The sequence below is a fragment of the Brachyistius frenatus genome, unplaced genomic scaffold (genome assembly GCF_029030835.1).
Source record: "Brachyistius frenatus isolate BFR_SWC_R1_liver_20210118 unplaced genomic scaffold, ASM2903083v1 Contig_76, whole genome shotgun sequence".
In the NCBI taxonomy this organism is placed as follows: domain Eukaryota; kingdom Metazoa; phylum Chordata; class Actinopteri; family Embiotocidae; genus Brachyistius; species Brachyistius frenatus.
The window spans coordinates 787337-812500 of record NW_027210675.1 but is presented as its reverse complement, the minus strand read 5'-3'; the positions used below and the strand labels follow the sequence as shown (position 1 = coordinate 812500).

The 25164-nt window shown below is 42.0% G+C and overlaps 1 protein-coding gene across 19 annotated transcripts in view; it reads right to left on the bottom strand.

Annotated features, from left to right (window-relative positions):
• Window positions 1-24118, bottom strand: part of ptprk (protein tyrosine phosphatase receptor type K) — a 110717-nt gene extending 86599 nt beyond the window's left edge. For 18 of the 19 annotated variants that reach the window (XM_069708506.1, XM_069708512.1, XM_069708517.1 and 15 more), the window contains exons 1-2: window positions 23811-24118; window positions 17387-17410 (exon numbers count right to left, since the gene is read on the bottom strand). In XM_069708506.1, coding sequence (XP_069564607.1) covers window positions 17387-17410; window positions 23811-23892 — 106 coding nt within the window. In that variant the 5' untranslated portion in view covers window positions 23893-24118. The remainder of the gene's footprint in view (window positions 1-17386; window positions 17411-23810) is intronic. The other variant, XM_069708514.1, reaches the window with a different exon arrangement.
• Between the last annotated feature and the right edge of the window lie 1046 nt (window positions 24119-25164).

The following is a 25164-nucleotide window of genomic DNA, read 5'->3' as shown; positions in this document are numbered from 1 at the left end:
ACTGATTAACATTAGGGATGGGTCACGAATTTCGAATATTCTAATAGTTGTTTGAATCTCCTAAATTGATCAGTAAATGCGACTTTCGTTCTTCCCTGCGTCCCCGTCAGAGGGTGGCGCTAATTTGCTTAAAAGCTGCCTGCCAGCAGCATTAAATAACATGAGAAGAAGAATATTCGACGAAAAATGTAATTGTTCAAATAGTAGTTTTGCTTGAAATAACGATCCCCTATTAACATTAACATGAATTGAATATCTTTGGTTGTGGTCAGATAAAACAAGTCATTTTAAGACATTTCTTTCATTATTTGTTTTGCCATTTGCCAGCTTAAAAGAACAACCAATAAAAGAACTGATAAAAAAAAAAAAAAATAGCTGCAGCCCCTTCATCAACGCCCCAAGAAAAATTATAATTTCTGTGTTCAGGGACCCATATTTTCACACGGTGCCGTCCTCACAGTGTCGCATCGGTCTGAATGTGAGGAATCTGTCAGCGGTCCAGTGATTTTCAAACATGGCTGCAACAGAAAGCAGAAGGAGAAACCAGAACAGAGAGGAAAAAAGAGCAAAGGAGCCAGAGGAGGGAAGTGGACACCTGGATGAGTCCTGAGGCTCTGCAGGGAGGAGGGGAGAGATCAAGAAGGAGGGAGGATGGGTAGAAGGGTGGGCAGCTTCTTTCAGCTGTTCCCTCATATGGGTGTGTATGTGCTGATATGTGGGTGTGTGTGTGTGTGTGTGTGTGCGTGCGCGCGGTCCATATGTGCATTAGTGCTGGAGGGGTTGGACAGGGGGTCATACCAGATGGACACACACAAATGACAGATTCCACCCACTAGCATCATGTTACCACAGTTCGGCAGCTCTCCTGCATGCACGCCGTCTATACACGGTATTCTCACTTTTAAAGCCGCAACACATGAGCAGAAGGGTCTTCGGCACGGCAAGCTGGAGGTGAGATTTCTTTTCTGTCCAAATCGCAACAACATCAGCCTTTGAATCGCGTTGAGTTGAAACTGTTCTTGTGAGGCCTTGACTTCCAAAGTTTTAACCCTCAAAGAAAATGTGTTGTTATCAACCTGTGCATGAAAACAGGTGTTCTGCTTCTGACTGCAGATGGGAAACACCTGCTGGAACATGGCCGACCGGGATGTGGCCAGGAAGGCGTCATGCCTACGATACGTTTCAACCCACGCAGCACCGCAGCTGGGATTTTTGTCATCAGTGTTTATTGCAAGTTAAATTAATTACGGAAACAAAATCTTTGTCCTTGGACGATGACTGATTTCAATGCACCTTTTGTACACTGTAATAGGGCTTTATCTAGCAATGATTTTCATTATATGTCAATCTTTCCCTTATTTCCTTGGTTATTTTTTTTCTGGTCTACCAGAGATGTCTTTAGATTGCTTATCAAGTCCAACCAAACAGTCCAAAACACAAAAACAATTCTCAATTTACTATCATAGAAGACCAAGAAAAGTAGCAGATATTCACAGTGACATTTTTGCTTTAGAAAAATGACTTAAATAATTAAGAATTTCTCAAAATAGTCATTATTGTCATCTCATTACAACATGTATAAATTAAAACTTCAAACTGGACTTCATCGTACGCCGTAGAGTTCAGCTGCTTCTCAGGTCTACACAGAACCATTTTTGTTGAGAGTATCCCACAAGCTCTCAGACACAAATTGTGTGTATTGACCCCGATCAACCTTTTCCTCTCAACACACACACACTCACAAACATGCAGACAGACACTCTCTCTCTCTCACGCGCACACACACACACACACACACACACGCTTCATTTAATATCCTCAGAGCTCCTCTCGCCACTCTATACCTCATCCTGTAAACTAGCTCTTTGTGTGTGTGTGTGTGTGTGTGTGTGTGTGTGTGTGTGTGTGTGTGTGTGTGTGTGTGTGTGTGTGTGTGTGTGTGTGTGTGTGTGTGTGTGTGTGTGTGTGTGTGTGTGTGTGTGTGTGTGTGTGTGTGTGTGTGTGTGTGTGTGTGTGTGTTTGCTTCTCTCTCTCTGTGCGTGCGCCGGTGAAAGGTTAAATGATGGCCATTAAGATTCATCTTTGAGTTCACTACCAGCAAACCAAACACCTCCCCCATCACACACACACACACACACACACACACACACACACACACACACACACACACACACACTATCAGATGAGGGTGGTCCTCTGTCAGAGTGCAGCAATTGTCTCTTCTCTTCTGTTTGTCTCTCACCTGTCATTTAGGCCAAGTGAAATCATTGAATGCATAATGAATGCAGTAATTGAAGCACTTAAGCAGCACTAAAAATGTTGTTCACTTTGGCGCTTCTTGCCGGTTTTGTATTGCTATTTTGTGAAGTGATTTTTTTTGGCGAGAGGGGAACGGCGATTTCTATAACGTCAGTGTATATCAACATTTCTGTACAGCTGACCGTCTCTCCGTGGGTGTGTCGTGACACGCTGTCGACACATTTCACAATATTGCCTCTGTTTGTCCTCCTGGCGCCTCCAGGGACGGATAAAAGGGGAAGGAGGATGAGGTGGAGAGCGCCACAAGATAGAAGGGGCAAAGAGATGGATGAATAAAGCAATGATTGAAGTCGTTCCATCTTCACACCGACAGATTGGAAATCACCAAGCAATTTCCTGGTTTCACTGTGAACCACACAAAAAGTGTGTGCGCGAGTGCGTTTTTATTTTTGTGTCAGTTAATCCTCTCGCTGACAAATTCACAGACTGACTAATGAGGAACTAACTGACAAACTGTCCCATTTTCTTCAACCTGAACCTTAACACACACACACACACACACACACACACACACACACACACACACACACACACACACACACATAATGGATAAGCACACTGCACGATGACGGAGTGGAACCTCTGTCAATCCCAGCATGCCTCTCTGCTCCGAGGCGGGAGATTCTGTCATCACCACAGCTACTGTCAGGACGTATCATCGGTGGCCGTGGCGACTAATTAAGTCCCGCCTGTCAGACCCGTGGTCAGTGTGTTCGTGTGGAAAAATATACGAACGGACAAACACATTCGTGTAATTAACTACCTGTCATAAACACACACAAACACACACAATTTCCACTCGGAGCTACTATGTCTGCCAGTAAGCATCAACATACACAGTGTGTTACTCACCACGACTCACCGGTTATTAGTCACATTCGTACACACACACACACACACACACACACACACACACACACACACACACACACACACACACACACACACACACACACACACACACACACACACACACACACACACACACACTCAAACTTGCGAAGACTTTTTCCTGCATTGAGCATTGGATTTGCTCCTAGACTGAAAACGTTATCAAGTATTATCAGCAAGGAATGCAAACTCAACGCAGAAAAATGGCCTCTGTGCGTGCTACTGCTCGCCTTCCCCGTACTGCTGATGCATTAAGGTGTAAAGAGCATTACAAATGTGTCGTTTTAACTTTTTCATATCCTGGAAAGAAAAGCTGAATTGGTTGGGTGAACGAAATAAAAACAAAAAAAAACAATCAGCTACTATTTTGATCATTTTAATGACCGTTTAGGACATTTTTCAAACATAAAAAGCCAAAGATTAGCTTTTTACCTCTCGCCTTGGTCATTATAAATTGAATATCTTTGAATATTGTCTTTTGCTCTGGAAAAAAAATAAGATGTCGCCTTGGTCGGTTTTGAGAAATTATCACTGCTTTTTATTCATTTTCACATTTCCGTCTGAACGATGAATGAATTCATAAAAAGATTATTTAAAAAGAGTAATTGACTTTGAAAATAATAACGGTCGTTAGTTGCAGCCTGACAAAGTGTGACAGTGAGTCATATTTCATAAGCGTCAACATTTTGGGTATTTTTCTTTTTCGATTATAAAGTCTTGGTTTGTAAAGTAATGGGTAATTACAGCAGTCGGAAAAACACGGTGAAGCAAAGTCTAACATTTCCCTGTAAAATGTGGTGGAAGAGAAGTGGAAAGTGGCAACACTCATTTCACAATGACGGATCGCTTTTTGTCTGAATCTCTCTCCTCCCTCAAATGTAACTAAATACACACACATATAGTCGTGTCAGCTAAACAACATCAAAATCTTGTTCTCTCCCATACACACACACTAATACTACCCAGTGGCCGCATCCATCCTCACTACATTAGGCAGTGATGCAGGTTCACTGACTGAGAACTGTGTGTGTGTGTGTGTGTGTGTGTATAGAGTCAGTAATGAGGTGTGACTAGTGAGTGTCAGTGAAAGTTGACTGATCAGCGTAATGAGCAGCAGAACAGAGAGGGAAGGTGACAGAAGACGGGAAGAGAGAAGAAAAAAAAAAAAAAGACAGAAGATGTACAGAAAATGAGATGGAGGCTACATTCATTTCATTTTCATAATAACTGATTACACATCAAAAAGCAGTCTGTGTCTCTGCAAGTTGCTTTTGATACTGGATACGTCACAGGACAGACCCAAAACATTGAAAGCACTTAAAGGGGAAAAGAAAAATTGTTGTCAAGTCTAAAATTTCGGTTTAAGTTACACTTAAACTTTATGGAGTTCATTTGATTTCTGGGCATTTCTGGTAATGAACACATTGCCTGTCATCACAACGAGGACTCCACAATATCTCAATCAAAGCAGTTGGCTTTATTGGTACCGTAACAGGTAGCACGGCCGGGTTATTCTGGTGATATGAGCAGGGCAATTTTGCTAGTGTAATGTACCAATTTCAATAATCTATGATGTTTCAATAAGACAAATACAAAATGATGTTTCATGAAAAGCTGTAATTTACAACTTTTCCACCTAATTTACACCGGCTGCGTGTCAGCAGGTCCGACCATTGAGTCAACGAGTTTCTCTTTGATAATGGTCTTTAATATAGAAGTTTTGATGTCCGACAAGTGATGAGTTGTAACCAAAGAGCAGGCAGGTGGTTTATATTTACCCTCGTGACACACGCGTGCACGCGCGCGCGCACACACACACACACACACACACACACACACACACACACACACACACACACACACACCAACTCAGAGGAGAGATACAAGGAAAGAGTGCAGCGAAGAAAGCCCCGCCCCTCACCTAGCTACTAAGAGCGGAAAAACTTCACACACAAACAAACAAATAACTTGTGCAACCAAATCTAGATCTCCATGTATCATATCGTACGCTAGTTTTACTTCATATGAGGTATATCCGGAATTTGCATTGGAAATATTTATGTCAGTTTCAAAGGGGTGGGGGGGTTTACAAAGGACAGGATAAGATAAATGACTGAAGTAAAGCCATTTCACTCTCCACCACGTCTCCCTGGTTAAATCGAAACAGCTCCAGCTAAAAGCCAAAGAATGTGAAACAGAAACAGGCCCCTGAAAGACAAACAGGCTGATTTCAGAGCAGAAACTTCTCAAACTCTGCTCAGGATTCCTGACAGTTAACAATGTAAACACACACACACACACACACACACACACACACACACTAGGAAGAAAGTCCAATTCTCAAGTTTCTACCAATCGGTGAGAAAATTGGTAAAGAACTTGTATTCGTCCACGTTGCGCAGGTCGAAGAGTAACCCAACTACAGCCGTGGATGATAAGGAAAGTGAGTGCACGCTGGTCCCTTTTCTCCGGGCTAACAGTGGGTATGTTTGAGCATTAAACCCAAAACAGGTCACCAAAAAAAAAAAATGCCCTACAGAACAAGACCAGACAAAAGAAAATCCAAAACCTGCATCCAATCAAAGCAGCATAACTTTCCCTCTCTGTTATCAGCAGCTACGGAGAAGGTAAGGAATGAATGCAGCTGCAAGCGTTTGTTGTGTCAGTCGGCGCTGGCTTGCTCTGTTCTTGCGGAGTTCCTTATCATACTTCAAACAGCTCGAGCTCTTCCCACACACTTATATATATATATATATATATATGACCTTTATTTAACCAGGTAAAATCAATTGAGAACCAATTCTCATTTACAATGATGACCTGTAAAATCTCTGCCCACTTCTATTCTGTATCATTTACACCCATTTTATTCTCCTCCATTTTGTGAAGGGATTATAGTCCAAGCCCGTGTCATTCGGGTTAGGGCCTGTAACGGACTTCTAAATAGTTCCTTATCACGGTTATAAGCCATCACCCCCAAACCTGCTCTTTTCTGTCCTCCTTTGTTACGTTTTAATTTGTTCCGCTCAGCATAGAAGAAATAATATCGCACAACAAATTGCCTTCCGATCAATTTCTACGGTATATTGAGAGAGGAAAAAAAAAACTCAGCTATGAAGATCAAACAATGCTTTCATCTTATATATACATCCAATTCCAAAATCGTCCTCCGTACATCTGAAAGCTATGCCGTCTTTTAAGCATCTGCCACTCTACATCTAAACCAACTGTAAAATGGTAAATAAAGAAATGCAACTTTGCAAAGGTAACAGCCACGAAAACAGACTGGCAGCAATGCAGTCCTGGTTTGATGGCGATGGGATTCAGCAGAGACCTCATCATGGGATTCAATTTCCATTTACAGCTCTCATGAGTTTCAAGGTGATCTGATTCCGTACATAGCAACTAGAAATGAACTGCCTCAGTTCACGGTCAGATCTTGAAATACACTCATTTAAAATCTGTTACACTCATATTGGAGAACGACACACCGTCCCGGCAAAGGCAATGTTTCAGGCCGACAAATCACGGGAGGGTACAGATATAGGAAAACATATTTGTGACAACAGAGAGGATTTCTAAATTGAGTTAAAGGAAACGCTATCACAGTCCCAAGATACATCAAGCAAAACTAAGTGTGTTGATCGGTTTCATTAGATTGTAATAATAAACCAAATTGAAACCACAGCAGCCAAGAAAAATGATTTACAATTCTCTTAAGATGTCGGGGAAAACAGAGTGCGCTTGTCATAACAGCCAGAGTTAACAAAAGTAAAAAAAACTTGGCCCACTGTTGAGCCCACTCTTTGTTCACAGTGTCATGTATATAGAGTTCGGCTTTCTAATTTGTTCTCACACGTAGGTGGAGGTTCTGTTCTAGGATGCGTTGGTTGAAAGCAACATTAGGCTGTTGATTTTCCGCTGACAAAACAGGCAACATGATGAATGTGACTCATGTTGTCGGGAATCCCAGGAGAACTTGAGCACTGTGTGGTGCACTCTTCGTGTTGAGTAGCCCTCTCTGGTGTGTAGTCATCCCACAAATATTAAATATAAACCAAAATATTTATTTTACATTGGCAGAGTTGAGGATCTAGCTAACCCCGTCACACACAGTTTCCCCTTATCTTTTTTTTTTTTTTTTTTATTCCGCACATCTATACTCTTGTTCCAAGTCTCCATTAAAGCGCTGTGATGTTGAACTGAGTGAAATGTTCAAACCCATTCCATCAAACAGAAACATTGCAGATGTCTTGTGCATGGTCCCCCCCCCACACACATTTCTCCAAAAGTCAGCCGAACGTACTTATCTTTGTGATTTCCAAAAGAATTTAACATAAGGTTGTGCATATTTGAACATTGTTAAGCTGCACAACATGAATTTGTAATGACTGACTCACCAAAGTTTAAAGGATTGAGATACATGATGGATGACTTTAACTTAACTTCCTGAAAATGTGCAGTTAGTATCAAATCTCAATCCATCTAAAAACTGAAGACAACAAAATGTAACACAATTAGATGTTCTCCGTGTTTGTTTGCACTAAAGCAACCAAGTCGTATTGCATTGTGTGCTTTTGTGTTCGTTTATTAAAGACAGCTGGCAGCTCAAAAAAAAATCCCTTCAGTTTAATGGAAGTGGTATCTGGCATTTTTGAAGAGAAAGAATAAACCAAAGAACAAAGAGACATGCTCACTTACTGATTATTTATGCAGAGCTGTTGATATAACCACAACTTTTAAGTAGCCTATCAAATACATGAGCAATTCAACCCCCTAAATATTCAGTCTACCTACATTTATGAGGGAAGTTATGGGCATAAACGCCAGCGGAATACAAAGTGGTGCTTGCGTCTACGATATTATGTCCAGTCTAGAATCAAGTAAATCTCACGTTTTTGTTTTGTTGTTTTTTCAAACGATGCTAACAGCAGTTTGATAACGTTGTATGAAGCACATATGGTTAAAAAAAAAAAAAGAAAATTTGCTTTGGCATTTGAACACGTGTCCATCTTCCCTACTTCCACTTGAAGCTATGATGTCGTACAAAAGTACAGGAGAATTCGCTCAGGTCGACTATGTGAGAAAACAACGTCCAACAGGACGAATGAAGCGGAATATAACCTATTATTAGCAACAGAAGACAGATCCTTTAATGGCAGATTATTTTGCTATAAAGCACATGTGAAAAACAAAATCCCGGCCGTGGCCTGTTTTAGTAAGTCCACGCATCGATGAGCTTTCCCATCGACGTCTCAAAACGATCGCCGTTACTGACGAAACAATCGTTTAGTTCATGTACACAGCAAGAAGTGATTTCACTAGAACGCCCTTGTCCTCCTTGAGTCCCTCTCCCACTTCTGCTGCCTCCATTAAAGTCCCTCTTCCATTCTTTCGGTCTCTCTTGCTCTCTCTGGACCACTAACCTTGATTCACTGTTCTACTCGGCTCTGCCTCGGGCTGGGACGTACACACACGCGCGCACACACACGCACGCTTAACACACACACACACACACACACACACACACACTTAACACAGACACATGTCCAGACAGGCAGATTTACAAGCGGCATACGCAGAATGGGAGATATTCACATGTACTTGACCGTGGCAAAGTAGAAGTGGTTAGTTTGGGGCCAGTGTGAGGGGAAGGTGTGGCTAACCGAAACCACATGTGGCTGACTTGTTCTCTCACTCTGTCCAAAGAAATAAGAACTTGTGTGCGTGTGCGTGTGCGTGTGTGTGTGTGTGTGTGTGTGTGTGTGTGTGTGGTGTGATTGAGAGCAAACCTTAGAAGAAGATGCAGAGAAGCACGGCGAGCTCACGACTTGACTTGAACGGCACGGTTGCGTTGAGCTGACGTGCAGTTTTTGCCGGTGACCAATGGAGCGGCGCAACAAGCCTCGACCAGTACAGACGAGCAGCTGTTTCGTCGCTGCGTGCCGTACGAATGCTGGGTTTGTGTTGGGACGGGACGCCGCTCACAAGGGTTTCCCGTCAAAATGCTCGCTACCAAACATTAAAGGAAGAGTAAATCAGCTCTGTCTTCAGTTCAGCCAGTCGCCACGATCAAGAATGTCACTGATTTCACATGTTCAATACATTTTCAGCAACGTCATCGCAAGTTCTTTTGACGGTGTGTGAAAGTGCTGCTGCAGTTTGCAATGGGGTTTGATTCTGCTTCACAGCGCGTGAATGCCTCATCTGGACAGTAGTGACTTGGCCGTTCGTCAACACATTGAATGGTTGTTTCCTTTGACCAACAATCCAAATCTGCACAAAGTTGATCAACTCTGTTTTGACTGTGACACTTGCAGGAACTTCAATGATATGAAAATGACAGACGAGGCACATTCGCACAGATATTGGGAGCTGTGACTCATCCTTTATATTCCAATTCTTAGAAAGGTATCATGAAAACCCGTCAACTGCATGATGACCTACAGTGACACACATCTCAAAGAAAAACGGTATCAAGTGTTTTTATTCTCATGTTTGGGGCCATTTTGATTGTGGAACAGACTGACTATAAATACAGGATGTAGCTGCCTTGATTGGATGTTTTTGATTGATTATTCCTCCCATGTCTCTCATTGTGTGGCGTCACGGCAGCTAGTGAGCAGTTGACATTTAACATTTCCACTGCACAATGTATCCAATTATGTCTGTCATAGATAACCTATAACACAAGGCAAGAATTGTCAAACCACTCAGGACAGAGATTTTTTTAAAAAACAAAAAAAAACAATAGCCAGACATAACTTTAGCATTTTTGAGATTTGTGTATGTAGCTCTGAATGAGCAATTTACACAAACTGCTACCTGCTGTCTGGAAATAAAAAGTACAAATTGTCATTTTGCCCAATTCAGAAGTCCACACACACACACACACACACACACACACACACACACACACACACACACACACACACACACACACACACACACACACACACACACACACACACACACACACACACACACACACACACAGCTGTAGTTGTGTTTCAAACCTGTACTTAACTTCATACAGCTCACTTTGTAGTGAGGAACTAACTCTGCCAGACAGAGTGACGCTGTGTGTTAAGCTAGTATTGTGTTCATGTGTGTGTGTGTGTGTGTGTGTGTGTGTGTGTGTGTGTGTGTGTGTGTGTGTGTGTGTGTGTGTGTGTGTGTGTGTGTGTGTGTGTGTGTGTGTGTGTGTGTGTGTGTGTGTGTGTGTGTGTGTGTCCATGAGACTGAGCATAAGAGACAGTTTATGTCATGGGGAGGTAGGGCTGTGTCTGCTAACCGTTAACCAACAAGACAGCCTCGCTTGGCTCACACACACTCACACACACACACACACACACACACACAACGGACACACACATGAGTTTTCACACACAGACACTTTATTTACCTTTGGCCCAACACAGACATGGTGACAGTTAACCTAGCCACTTAATGCAAAGAGACAGTTTCTTCTACAAAGACTTATATTTAGAGGGGTGTTTGTGTGTGTGTGTGTGTGTGTGTGTGTGTGTGTGTGTGTGTGTGTGTGTGTGTGTGTGTGTGTGTGTGTGTGTGTGTGTGTGTGTGTGTGTGTGTGTGTGTGTGTGTGTGTGTGAGTCAGAGTAAATCTGGATGAACTGAAAAGGGAGAGAAAACACTAACAAAAGCATTCCAGAAAGCGGGTGAGAGAGATAGCGGGGCAGAGAAAGAGGGGGAGAGAGACCTTGAAGTGAGACTGGGAGGGGTGAGGTAGAGACAACTGGGGAGAATGTTTTGTGCCAGTGTGACACTGTAGAGAAGAATGTGGACTTTTGTTTTGTGAGCAATCAGATGAAACAAGCACATAGGTCAGTGTTTCCTTTGGCAGCTACTGTCAGAAACATGAAATGATTGCAGTAGATTATAATTTCTTATAGAGTAGATACTGTTGTTTGGGGGGGGATGCAGAAAAGAAAACATCTTTACGCTCCGTTTAAAGGAACTGTCTATAAGAAGACAGATGATCAGCTTTACCTTGAGCTAAATGTGAGACTATACTTCTGTTGATGAATTAATGCAGAATTTGATCTCAAATTATTCAGCGATTATTGTGATGATTCATTACAAGTAAAAATCCCAAATAGTTGTTGGTTTCAAACTCTCAAATGGGAGGATTTGCAGCGTTTCTTCTGTCAGCGGTTGTTGAAGCTACTGTGAACACTTATTGAAAACAGAAGAACCGATGAGTAAATTCAGGCCAGTAAAATCGTCATAATATCTGCAATCTAATAAATAAGGTGTTTTGTCCGATAATATGTGACAGTACTTTTGAGTGGAACTCACTTGAAACTTAAGTAACATGTGTTGTATGTTCCCGTGGCTCAGGTGTTATTCCTGTGTTGCTCCCGAGTTTAACTCCATTTCACAACTGCAATTTCCACCTTAAATAGAATCCACACACTTTATCCCTGTAATGCAACACCATTTAGTCTGGATCTGGAAATCCCACTCTTGCTCTTGTTATGGGGCGTGGGGTGGGGTGGGGGGGGTGGCGAAACTGGAGAAACAAGGGAGGAGGGGGGAGACGGGAGGAGGGTAAAGGAGGGGCATTAGAGGCTGTGGCGGGGGAGGATGAGGAGGACGACAGGGCAGGCAGGAGGAATGAGGAGTACATGAGACAAGGGGGGGTTTGATAAATGTTGTGTTACTCTGTTTAGGTTAGTGGGCCATAAATTCCATGGGAGGGAGGAGTGCTGCAAGAGGGGGGGGGGGGTAAACTAACCTTTTGGAAAGGGAGGGAGTCTTACTTGGATATGTTTAGAGAAAATGGAGAGAGGAGAGGAGAGGAGAGGAGAGGAGAGGAGAGGAGAGGAGAGGAGAGGAGAGGAGAGGAGAGGAGAGGAGAGGAGAGGAGAGGAGGAGTTTGACTAAACTGACTGATTTTGCTGGACTCCACCAGACACAGTGGAGTCTGCAGAGTATCAACATCACAGGGGTGTGTGTGTGTGTGTGTGTGTGTGTGTGTGTGTGTGTGTGTGTGTGTGTGTGTGTGTGTGTGTGTGTGTGTGTGTGTGTGTGTGTGTGTGTGTGTGTGTGTGTGTGTGTGTGTGTGTGTGTGTAAAAAAAAAAAAAAAAAAAAAAACGAAATACCTTCACAATAAGACTCTTATTGGGCGTCCGCCCAATGAAAACCTTGCATGTCCTATTTAGGCATCTTTCTTGGCTCACATGTTGCTCTACAGCTGTGTGTCAGTTGGGAATTTCGCTGCACTGCCTTCTCATTCTTACCACCTCCAGTGGAAAGGCCACACTGTTTGGACCTTTTTAAAACAAACTTTTCAGCTCTCTAATCGGAGCAGCAGAACTCACTTGAAGGTTTCCCACGAGCTTTGATTCAGTGCTGCTCACTTGGGCTCTAAAATGCAAGTGCCACGGGGGGAGTTACGGTCTCAGTGGGTGTTCTGAACCTTCAATCTATGGAAAGTGTGGAAAAACTATTGTTTAGTTCCCATGAATGGTTAGATATACATCTCAAAAGGTGGGCCGTTTGGAGGGGTGAGGTTGAAAATCAGCAGGCGCCCACTCCCCCCTCTCCACCCTCTCAGTTATAAAGCTGTTGGTGGTGCTGCATTACCAAATTTTGGCTCCCCCCCACTGGGATGTTTACACTTGCGAATTCTTCTGAATCCCTGAAAAGTATGCGTTTTGGTTGTAGTGGTAGGTTTAGTGGCAGTAGGGTCACATTTTCCAAGTCTGCCTTCACCTTCACCTTACCTGCTTTTGGGTAAATAGTTTTTTTTGGTTGCTGAAATCAATCCCCATTTTTTGCAATTGCCATAAAAAAATTAAAAAAAAATCTCTTCCAAAAGTTCTCGTGGAGTGATAGAAACTAAAAAGACAAAGTTTGGAAGATACTTGATATGATTAACACATCAGATTTGTTATGACTCTTTTCCATTGAGCTGAATTTAATAAGAAGGAATCTCTTCACAGCTCGTAAGGCCAGGAGGAACATTTGCAGTGACCCTTTAACACGTTCGGCGTATTTTGAGGCAAGAGTGTATTGCTTCAAGATCCGCTAGACAAACGTGAACCTACTCTTTATTCAGTTTGACCATTTTTACTCTTCGTCTAATTGCTTACTTTGTGCAACCATCTTTTTCAAATCCAAGGATTTTCAATATCCAATAGAAAAAAAATGAAATCAGCAAACTCGCTTTTGAGGGGGCTAAGTTTGTCATTTTGGCTTATGAATGGCTTAATGAACTACCCTGTAATCAAATTTCATTGTAATCTCATTTGATATTGATTCATTGGTTAATTAAACGTTTCATCATGTTTGCTCAATTTAATTTGCGTGTCCTTGGGTTCGGTTTTCGGCAGAATACCTTTACAAGTAAAGTGGCGAGTTCAACAACATAGGAGAAAAGACACTCACCCCTAACTTACTGGCAGCCTTTTAGAAATGTAAAATGTTATCCCTTAAGTACTGTAATGTCTATGTTAAACACGCTACATGTACGGCTTAACTACTATTTTATGACTTTATCGCGAGTGTTTTAGAAATCAAGGCTGAGATGGACCAACCAGAAAACTGACAGACAGATGTTCAACATTTAAATGTCTGTCTCCAGACTCCCGCACACAGCCTGTCTGTTACAGTGATTGACTGTAGGTCCGTATACGCGATCACTGTCAGGCTGACCATGTGTCTGCAGTCATCTGCAGTAAGGAGGGACACACACAAGATGGCAGGCAGAGAGACTAAACGACAGATTAGAGTGGCGGACAGACAGATTTGAGAAAAAAAAAAAGAAGAAGTGTGTAACATCATTTGGAGGGTAGCTCTGGAATATCTGCTAGAAGATTTAAATCTCTGCTCACACAGACAGAAGAGGAGCAGGGTGGTGATGTGAAGATACATGGTCAGGGATGGAGATGATAATCTTAATGGACTGGTCATCTATCTGTAAGCCCCTGATTCACACACACACACACACACACACACACACACACACACACACACACACACACACACACACACACACACACACACACACACACACACACACACACACTGGAGGGTTTATATATCTCAAAAGCTTTCTACCACTTCTGATCTGAAATCAGCTTAAAGTGGGGAGGAGAATTATTAGAAAGGAATGTAAGGACGGTAAAAAGTGTGTCCTTTTCAATATCAAGATATATATATATATATACAGTAGAAAGTGAAAGTAGCAGAATGTCCAGTTGGATTTCATCCTGAGGAAACACAGATAAGGAATGAGCCTTTCTATGGTGCACACGGATTGCTTGTGCTTGCGTATGTGTGTGTGTGTGTGTGTGTGTGTGTGTGTGTGTGTGTGTGTGTGTGTGTGTGTGTGTGTGTGTGTGTGTGTGTGTGTGTGTGTGTGTGTGTGTGTGTCTATGGACGTTGCAGCTGCATGACAGATGTCTTCTTAACTGGACTAATGGAAACCACTTCAACCAGTGCCCATAGCTACAAATACACACACACACACACACACACACACACACACACACACACACACACACACACACACACACACACACACACACACACACACACACACACACACACACACACACACACTAGAGCCCTATTGCTATGTAGTCCACCTGAAGGCTAACATACTCGTATATAAGCACACGTAGACTTGGGTTGTCACATTTACTCAAAATACAGACGAATAAGTGCCCACAGTGAAATAGAGAAACAAAGAACATCTTTTTATGGGCAGTGTGTCTCCCTCATGAACAATATTCTGATATTATCTGACGCTTTAAAGACACCGCACTGAATTTTGGGGTTTCTTTTAAAGTTTAAATATAAAGTCAGATTTTAAGAAGTACGAGAGGTTGAGGAAAATAGAAGTGCGCCAGGTTTAACGCCAGGACGCCAGGTTACACTTTAGTCACGTGCCACCAGAATTTCCAGACACTCGAGTATTTTAGTCAGAGGTGGTGTGGCTCAATCATCAAACATTCACTAAACATGAAGGGCAGAGGCAGGAATTGGTCACAGTGACAAGAGGAAAACTGGGGATTTACTGTAAGGTTTGTGCTCCAAAGCTGACACCTGGCAAGATCAGCTCTTCATCTTTCCTTGGATGTAACCTTTGTGACAGGATTTTAAGGTCAGCTGTGTGAACATAATAAAATGTTGCTGAGCACCAGGCTTGACCAGAAGACCTCCTCTACTAATGTCACAAAAGAATTCAGGAACATGCTCATGAAATCAAACATGAACCTTCTAGGAAATAAGAGGGGAAACCCTTGAACTGGTTGAACCATCAGCGAACCGGCACAAGCACCAGAACCAGAACCAGGGTCATGTTGGCGGAAATGGGATATTTAGGAGCCTAAATGTATTATACATTTTTCATTATGTTTATTATTAGTAGAAAATCTACTCTTTGGTCCTAATATGAACCAATAGTGCGTTCGGAAATCTAGATTGTGAATGGAGACCGTGTTTGTAGCCTTAAGATTGCCGGGGAATTTATAGTGAGAGTCAATCAGCGCTAATGGCGTTTTCATTTTACTTGTTTAGACCGCAAGAGTTTCTGACGGCGCATGTAATCTGTTTTGTTGCTGGAGGAGAAAAAAAATCGTGATGACTTAAAACGGATCCAAAGTAGCTCGTCTGGGAAGCAGCCTTGGTCTAATATTTGTGAAAAAAAAAAAAAAAAAAAAATGTATGGTTGGATTTGTTAATATACACCATTATCAGTCTCTCCCTCGTCTACCAACAACCCACCAAGAACTCAAGTGTATTCAAAGAAGTTATAAAACATCCTGTCATAGGGACTGAGCTGAGTGAAACCTACTGAAATTAGTGGGAGCAGATGTAGAAGCTGCCAAATCCATTTTCAAGAACCTGTCCTGCTTAATATGAATTGACAGTATTTCTGCCTCAGTAGGCTTTCATTAGGTCTCTATTATTTTTGTATTTGCACTCCAAAGCCTGCACTACTTTTTAGGGATTAACCAGAATGTGACCTTCTGTAAAATGAACAGAGTGTTGTTGTTGTTTTTTTCTTCTTTTGATTTTAGTAAATAGAAATATAAACATTGGGTTTTGCTTTGATTTTGTCAGAGCCCAGCCTTGTGGGACAGCAGACTCTGCAGTAACACAGTGATCTCTCTCTCTCTCTGTCTGTCTCTGCAGTGTGAAGAGTCTGTGGTGTATTTAACTAACTCGTCACTTTCACAACAAAACACACAAAAAAAAGAACTCCCTCATTAACCGCCATCCGCTGAGGGCTTTTGTGTGTGAAAGACAGATGGAGAAGAAAGATAAGAGGGTATCTGTGAGAAGAGAAGGGAAGAGAAGAGAAGAGAAGAGAAGAGAAGAGAAGAGAAGAGAAGAGAAGAGAAGAGAAGAGAAGAGAAGAGAAGAGAAGAGAAGAGAAGAGAAGAGAAGAGAAGAGAAGAGAAGAGAAGAGAAGAGAAGAGAAGAGAAGAGAAGAGAAGAGAAGAAAGCGTAAAAGGTGTGTTTAGCTTCTGAAGGTACAACGTTACTCGGAGCTCCTTTATTAAAGATGCGGCTCAACTAGACAAACAGCACCTGGAAACTTCAAACCTCCCGACAGCTGCCTAACTACACCGACCGACAACGACAGGGAGGGAGACACACAGACAAATGGCAAACAGATTAACCGATTAGCTTGGCCGAGTCACAAAGACAGGCGACAGTAAATCAGTACCAGAGTGCTTCAAATATTTCATCAATTCAAAGTTTGTCACTGTTGAAATTATTATCGGGGAGCAAAATAACTTCAGACACGACTTGAAAGTTTAAAAAAAAAAAATCACGGAAACTATTTTGACACTGAAGCAAATACTTGCAGTGAGAATCAAAAACAAAAACATCTTCATACAGTGACGACAAGTTGTAAGTACGATTAAAAAAAACTTGTAATGGTGTGTCAAGGTGAGTTTGCCGAGCGGGGCCGAAGAAACGAATGAGTGCCGAGTCCTATTGGGATGGTTAGTAAAGAACACAGCAGCTAAATGAGAGGACAACAATGGATGACAAAATGAACAGGTCACTACAAGGATGTCTGCACGCTGAAGGAGGAACTCCACGTTAATGCGACGGCGGTGGGATAATGATCACTACGCTACAGATGATGAAAGACGAAGCTCAGCTCTTGGCCGGCCAATCATAACTCACCCTTCTCAGCGCGCCCCATGTGAGCTGCGTCCAATAGAAGCAAAGCAGAGAATAATAAGACAGAATTAGGTTGGAAAGCATGCACAGGTTCACAAGGTGTTGCATATTTCAAGAGCGAGCATTTATCGATGGATCCCCTCTAAATTATATGGATTATTTTCATTAGGGCCCGAGCACCGAACGGTGGAAAAGCCCTATTGTTATTATAGATTATTCTTTCTCACTGAACCTATTAAATTGTTGGTCTGTCTTGGTAAAGTCAAAAATAAGTGCAAAATGACAATCACTATTTCCTACATTCCTTATTGATGCCTTCAAATTGCTGATTTTGTATAACCAAGACCTAAAGATATTCATTTTAGCACCACATAAAAAAGAGAAAAGTATCAGATATTCATAAGTGAGAAGCTGGAAGCAGACAACATGAAGACAGCTTAGAGACTCAGAAATAAAGATCCAAAACTGTTTTACTGTGAACATGCTGTTCAGGAGCAGCAACAAAATCAGGTATCAAAGAAAACATTAAAAAAAAATTGTTTTAAAATACAGTCTCACATTTGACATAATTGCACACAATCTGTGTTTAAAAAGTACTGCAGACAACTTAATGACTTACACAAGTTCCCGAACACAAACTTTAACCTTTATCCAACACATGTCCGACCTCAACCTTTACCCTCAGGCCTCATCTAACCCTCACGGTAACCCGAAATATAGTCATTTCCCAAGACTGTCTTCACCTGCCATCACTTCTCTCAGCCGCACCCCCCCCCCCCGCTCCCACCCACCCACCCACACCCACATCACCGTTACATATATCAATATCACAACACACTTAACTACACAACTGGTACTGAGGCTGCTCGCATCTGTGAGTCTGAGGCAAAGTGTGTGTGTGTGTGTTAGTGCACGTACTGTAATGTAATTAATCAGCTGTGAGTGTTGATTACTTAATCTGTCATTAGCCAGCCGTGTGCAGAAGTGTGTGTGTGTGTGTGTGTGTGTGTGTGTGTGTGTGTGTGTGTGTGTGTGTGTGTGTGTGTGTGTGTGTGTGTGTGTGTGTGTGTGTGTGTGTGTGTGTGTGTGTGTGTGAGGCAGCAGCGTTTTTCAAGGCCCCCTTGTACCAGCAGCTGTGACCAGAGCCAAACAGGGCAGAGCAGAGATTGATGATACTGAACTGGTATCATCATTCATCAGGGATGTGATGTTTCAGAGATTTGGGATTTGTTTTGGACTGTGCCGCCTCTCCTCGTTTCCAATGGGACTTTATCACTTTCTCGGTTCACTTCCTGTTTGCCTGACCGATGATTTAAACCCATCATGTTGCAGGGTCTGTGGTTTAAGCTTAACCATATTATTAGGTACCCTTCCATCCACTTGTTTTGACGTAAATGTTTGATTTGCGCATGAAACACTTGAAATAGAAACACCAGAAATTCTTAAATACAAACTCGTGTACCAGACATTCATGCCGGCCTGAAGTTAAAAGGTTGCGTTTTCAAAAAAATGAGAAGAAGTGATAAAGGCTGAACGAAGCACCTGGTTTTACTCAGCGTTACAGGATTTTATTTCACTACAACGCCCGACAAATGAAACATGGGAGTGTCCAGGTGTATGTAACTGAAATGTCCCTGGTTGAAGTCCAGAAGACACATCTTGGTCTATCGTGGATCAGAAAAAACAAATTTATTCATTCAAAAAAAGTTCAATGCCGTCTTAATTGGGGAGCTGAAATTCAATCAGAGTGCGAAACATGGTCACATGTTCAGCACATCCACACGCTGAACTGAATAAAATTATGATTTCTGCCTCCCAAGGACTCACAACACAGAAAACTGCCCTATTTGAATTTTAACTTTACTGCATTAGGAAACATTCAGCATTTCAAGAAACTTTTTTTTTTTTTCTACCTGATGGAAGATCTAATTTGGACAAAAAAAAAAATACACTTTTCCATAAATAGTAAAGTAGAAAGGGAACGATGCTGAGAATCCTTGGTAGGCAAAAAAAAAAAAAAATCTGCAATTAAATGCCATAATTTATCCACGCGATGGGTGCTCAGTTAATTAGGCACTTTTATCACATCCTTTTGAATAGGACTGCATAAAGACGATGTAAACAGGCACTTATTCACATCAAATTTGATAAAAATCTCAAAGAATTGCATAAAACTTGGACAATGGCACAACAACGTAACACGCGGTAGAGTGCCTCGCATTTCAACCTGTTACAGTACATACTTATAAACAATATCATATGGAAACGTGAATCACAACCTGTCAGTCATGTCACGTTCTCAGTCTCCCTCACTCCCGTAAACTCTCTGACATAGAGACAAGGTTGAACCGCCGCTACGTGTCGCTAATCCATTAAAAAAAACACAAAAAAAACAACAACTTAAATTCATTCGTACTCAAACACACACACATGCCGTGCTCTAGTGAGGGATTAGCTAATGAATTCTCTCAACAGATTAATTACATTTTGCAGACTTCATCCCCAAACAGCTGAAGAAATGAGCCAGTACTTTCAAAGAGATGTTTTTTTTGTTTGTTGTTGTTTTGTTTTTTTAAAAATCTATCGCTAAATTGAAATCCGTAGAAACAGATTGGCGCCGAGTGAAGGGACGTATGATTTGAGGAGAAGACATTAAGACGGACCTGGAGGACTGCAGGCTGAGGCATTACTTTAACGAGCAAATAAATAAAACAGCCTTTGATTTGGCGCCATTTTACATGGCCTGAGTAGAATGAGAAGGCATTTCCACATGAATCTAAATGAGAGGCAAACATTTCAGATGCTCGTCTTTGTACCACTGTACTCCGGAGGGCTTAAAAGCATCGGCCTCCCTCTTTCTCTTTCAGCGACAGCAAAACACACGAGTTGACACGCACGCACAAACACACACACACACACACAAACACAAACACACAAACACACACACGCAGGACATGACAGACACACACAGTGATTCACACACACTCTCCCTCCTGCCGTTTTCACAGTCCCTTGAGTGGAGGAGATGCCCACGGCCAAAAACCAATGGTTTCTTGTTTTTTATTCTCCCCCCTCCTCCTCTCCTTTTTCTCACTATCGCTCAGTTTCTCTCGCCTTTCTCCATTAAAAAAAAAACCACACACAAAAAAAAAACAATTTTTATTTCATCTTCTAAATGGAGCGGAAAAGTAATTATAATTAAACCAACTTGGTTCTAATGTTCAAAATGCTAAAATAATTTACAATTATAATTAAACCAGCTCAGATGTTCTGTTCGGTGGCAGCAGCAGACTTCTAATTCGTCTGGAGACGCTGATGGAAAACAATCATTTCACTTCATTAAGATTAAAGACGCCTGAAATCTGTGTCACAACTCGATCAGAGAGGAGACAGATTTAGGAAGTTGTCAAATTAACATAAACTCAGTAACTGACTTTGTAAAGGCAGCGAGACGCATACACGCTCACGCTGGCTTTGTAAATGATTAGCCAAAAAATAAAACTGTGCAAAACAGCATGATAAGAGGAAAGAGAGGCAGATTTATATAAATGCCTTAAATTACAGTTTGACTTTCTAATTAGGAAACTAGAATAGATAAAAATGAAAATGAGACAAATTTAGAAAAAAAGACATCTGAACACAGTCAGAATGACTTTTTTTTTTTTTTTAAATGCATAATGGGCAGTTTTAAGTGTTTGTCACTGATATTTCTTGTACTTGTCAGTGATTGAGTGCAATAGGTAACCTGCTGAAGCAGCACCCAAACACACATTTCCTTTATTATTAACTTTCCATTTAATATTAACCACTTCATCTCAGTGCCAGCTCGTATTGGCTGTATTAATTACCTGCCCGCTATCCCCATCAGCTTCATCAGTATTGGGCATTTTGTTGAAATGATCAGATGCAGTGCTGCCAGTGATCGTGACAATGAAATCCGATATGTGCAGTGCTTATACCGCGCACTGTTTGCCCAAGATACGAGGTTGTCTGATAAATGTAGCCTTCCATTAAACTCTTCAATTTTAGGATTTTAACATTGAGGCAATTCAGAGGAAAATGCATGGAAATATATGAATGCTGTTCATTTTGCCTGCATCGGATTTGCAAAAATGATCCTCACTGTTGTTTTGCTTTTCTCCATATATATATATACTCTTATTCTGCAACACAACCAACTGCAAGTTCTCTCTTTTAGGCCTTTTCCATACTAATGACAGCCCAGTGCTCGGTATAGCAGCATCCAGTCACTAGTATTTACTTGCAAATTAACAAGCACTCAAATTCCCAAAGAGGCCTCAAAGAAATTCCACACATTTGTTACCCAGAGGACCAAATGGCCTCAAGGGAGGGGAAGAGTAGTTATGGGGGTATGGGGTGGGGAAAGGGGGGCCAATAACACGTTCACAGATGAAGCTGGAATTAATGTGCAATTTCAATGCAAATCATTAACAGGCTTATGTGAATACTGGAGCAGAAAATGACGTTTTTACACCATGTCCGGTCATTTCCAGCACTGAAATGGACCGTTATGTGTCCTCCAATATACAACCGTGTGGTTTTTAGTGGGATTTTGGAGGTCAGCTTTCAAAAGGCGGTGTGAGTCTCTCTCTCTCCTCTCTCTCTCTCCTGTCTCTAAGCATCGGAGTTGGGATACGAACAGCTGCTGAATGCGGAAATAAAACGCACAGCGGCCACGCAGACACCGACTCCCAGGTACGGAGCGGTCGCTCGCGCGGCCGACGAGCCCCCCCCCCCCCCAGAGTTTGTTTTTCTCCCTCCGGGTCCGATCGGTCCTGGTCCAACAACAACACAACTGCAGGGAAACTTCATTGGAGACTTTCGTTAAAAGCACAGTCCCGGTGAGCACCGGGCAGCACCCGCTGCGGCTTCTTTCCGCAGACGACGCGGATGAAGGCGGCGGACGGGGGCGCACTTCGCGATCCGGGTTACTGTTTGAAACCGGGTCCAAGGTACAACCCGAAGTCTAGCAGATTGGGGAGGGGAGGGGGGTGGTGTCCGTGCACAAGGCAGAGTTTACCGTCACGAGCATGTAATTCACGAAACAATGGTCACGCAGACGGGCCGCTGTGACTACTTTAATCACGTCTAACGTCTTCGCAGGTTTCACAGATTGCAGTTTTTCCTAAAAAAAAAAAAACGAAACCGACGTCATAGAAAAGGGAAAAAAAAAAAATAAAAAAAAAAGTAAGTGATGCTCTTTCCCCTTTTCTTCTCCTCAACTCAAATCACGGTGCACAACCAAACTGCCTTTAGAACAGGCAATATTCCCAACCATTAGTTGTTGTTGTTGTTTTTTTAATTGTTTTTTATATATATATATTGCAGGCAGCGCGAATAAAGTTGGAGCAGCAGAGGGCTCATTTGGCTCGCGAACAGCGGAAAAGATCGCGGCGCGTGCGAACCGAAGCGACCATAACGTCGCACCAAAGAGCGCAGGACGTTCCTGCGGGGAAAATACTCCAAAGAGCACATCGCGGAGTGGAAAAGGCAAATAAATAAATAAGAAAAACAGTCCTCGCAGCATTTAAGAGGAATAAAGGTGGGAAAAAAAAAAAAAAAGAAAGAAGAAGAAGCTCCTGAACACCGTTTAACGTTTAATCACCGCATCACAGAATGGAAACACCCCCATAAAGTGCAAGATCTCTGGAAGACGGGTAATATAAGTCACCGCCGCTTATACTGCATGAATAGAAGAGTTTTTAAAACAATGATTCCCGTACATGCGGTAACTTTTTCTCCATTCATGCCGCTGCTGCTGCTGCTGCTGCTGCTTGCGAGGCAGCACGGCGTACCGATGTTTCTCCACAGTCACACTCAGGCTGTTAACAAGCAAGTCAATGATTTTTCATTTTTTTTTGTTGTTGCCGTAAATCTGACCTCGTTTTCTAGACGTGTAGAGAAACTCTCGGGTCTGATGCAACGTGGAAAAAGCCCAACAGAAACGCAGCAAGTTAGTTGGGTTTTTTTGTGTGTGTTATTATTATTATTATTATTATTATTATCTCAGCGATAAGAGTTCCCAGCCCCAGCATTGAGTCAGCGTCACTCGTTCAGGGCAAGTTAAGCGCAAAGCAGACTTGATTTCAAACTAGTGCAGACAATCTCACACGCCAATATTCCCCCCACGTTAACAGTGACAAACAGCAGCTTCACTTCACCGAAAATGCCCGTCTCACATCTGGCGACATAAAACAAAACAACAACAACAAAAACCCGACTTTTCTCCTGCACCTGAACACACCTGTCCGGAATTCCTGCGCTTACACCAAATGAGGAAAACGACCAAAAAAAAAAAAAAAAAAAAATGTTTTTTTTAAAACTTTTCTTCCGTGACACACACACACACAAAAAAAAACCCTCTTTGCTCTTCGCTGTCCATGTTTTTCGTCTTATTTGCTCTTACCTGTCGGAATTTGGCCGGCGACGGTAACAACTGTCGAAAAGAGAAACAGTAGTCCCAGGGATACAGAGAAAAGAGTTTCCATGTTTTACACCGTGGCCGTGCGAGAGAGTCTGTTACAGTTTCCCCCCCCCTCCCCGGAAAAGTTTCTCCTCCTCCGTCTTCGGTCTTCTTTATCTCTCTGTTTATGTGCGTTGTTGTTGTTATTATTCCTCCTGTCGGTGTGGATTCAGCCGCTCCATTCTCTCCTTTCTCCGGTTTCTCTCTTTTCGCTTCCTACGGGCTCTCGCGGACACTACACTTTGTTTCACGCGGAGTGAGGGAGCGCGAGGGAGCGAGAGAGAGAGAGAGAGAGAGAGAGGCGGAGAGGGAGGGAGGGAGGGAGCGAGAGCGTGACGTCACACGGCAGGAGCTGATTGAAAATAAATTAAAGAAAGAAAAAAAAAATGTAATAACAAGAAATATATGATTTCCTGTCGTGACTTCGTTTAATCTGCATTCTCTTAGAAGTCTTTCATGAATGCTTTTACTACTTTTTGTTATTATTTCATTACTTAATATCAGTAACATGAATTACCTTCTTGTCAATAGGATCTATTCAAATTTTAGATAAAAAAAAAAAAAAAAAAAGGACAGGAAATGAGCTAAAAAAAAAAAAAAAATAAAAAATGAGGGAGAAAAGAGACATCTGGATTCATTAACTGCTTGACCTTTTTGTCTTTTCGTGATCAGTGTGTGTGTGTGTGTGTGTGTGTGTGTGTGTGTGTGTGTCACACGCTCACACAGGCGTTTCTTCCATCACTCCAGAGCACATTACTCCGACTTCATTTCCATTTCCACCCAAACTGTACGAATGACCACTAACCTTAAACCAACCCTTCACACTAAAAGCTAATGATTTACGTTGTGGGAACTGGCTTTTTGTCCCCAAAGTAAAGGAACGTCCTCACAATGAGACTGTGTAAACAGATTTGTGTCCTCACGCCAGACAAGTACAAAGACACAGCAACATCAAACATGGTTGAACTGCATTGTTCAAATAGGTTTAGTTGGGACTTTGTTTCATTTTAACCTCATTTGTTTTTTTAACTGATCTGAGATCTGACGACGATAGAAAGAAAGAGTGAGGTTATGTGTCATTTATCTATTTTCACAGTTTTCAAAAAAAAAAAAATCATCATTTCATCGTAAGCTTCCTGGACTTAATTTTTTTTTAATTACCTTAAACTAACACTTAAGTCTATAATGTTATAAAATTTCAAACATACTGACAAAAAAACATTGTTGCCAGAGACCGCGGTGATCTCATCAGTCAATACATGCAACAAAAAACATATTTTCATACTGAAATACATTC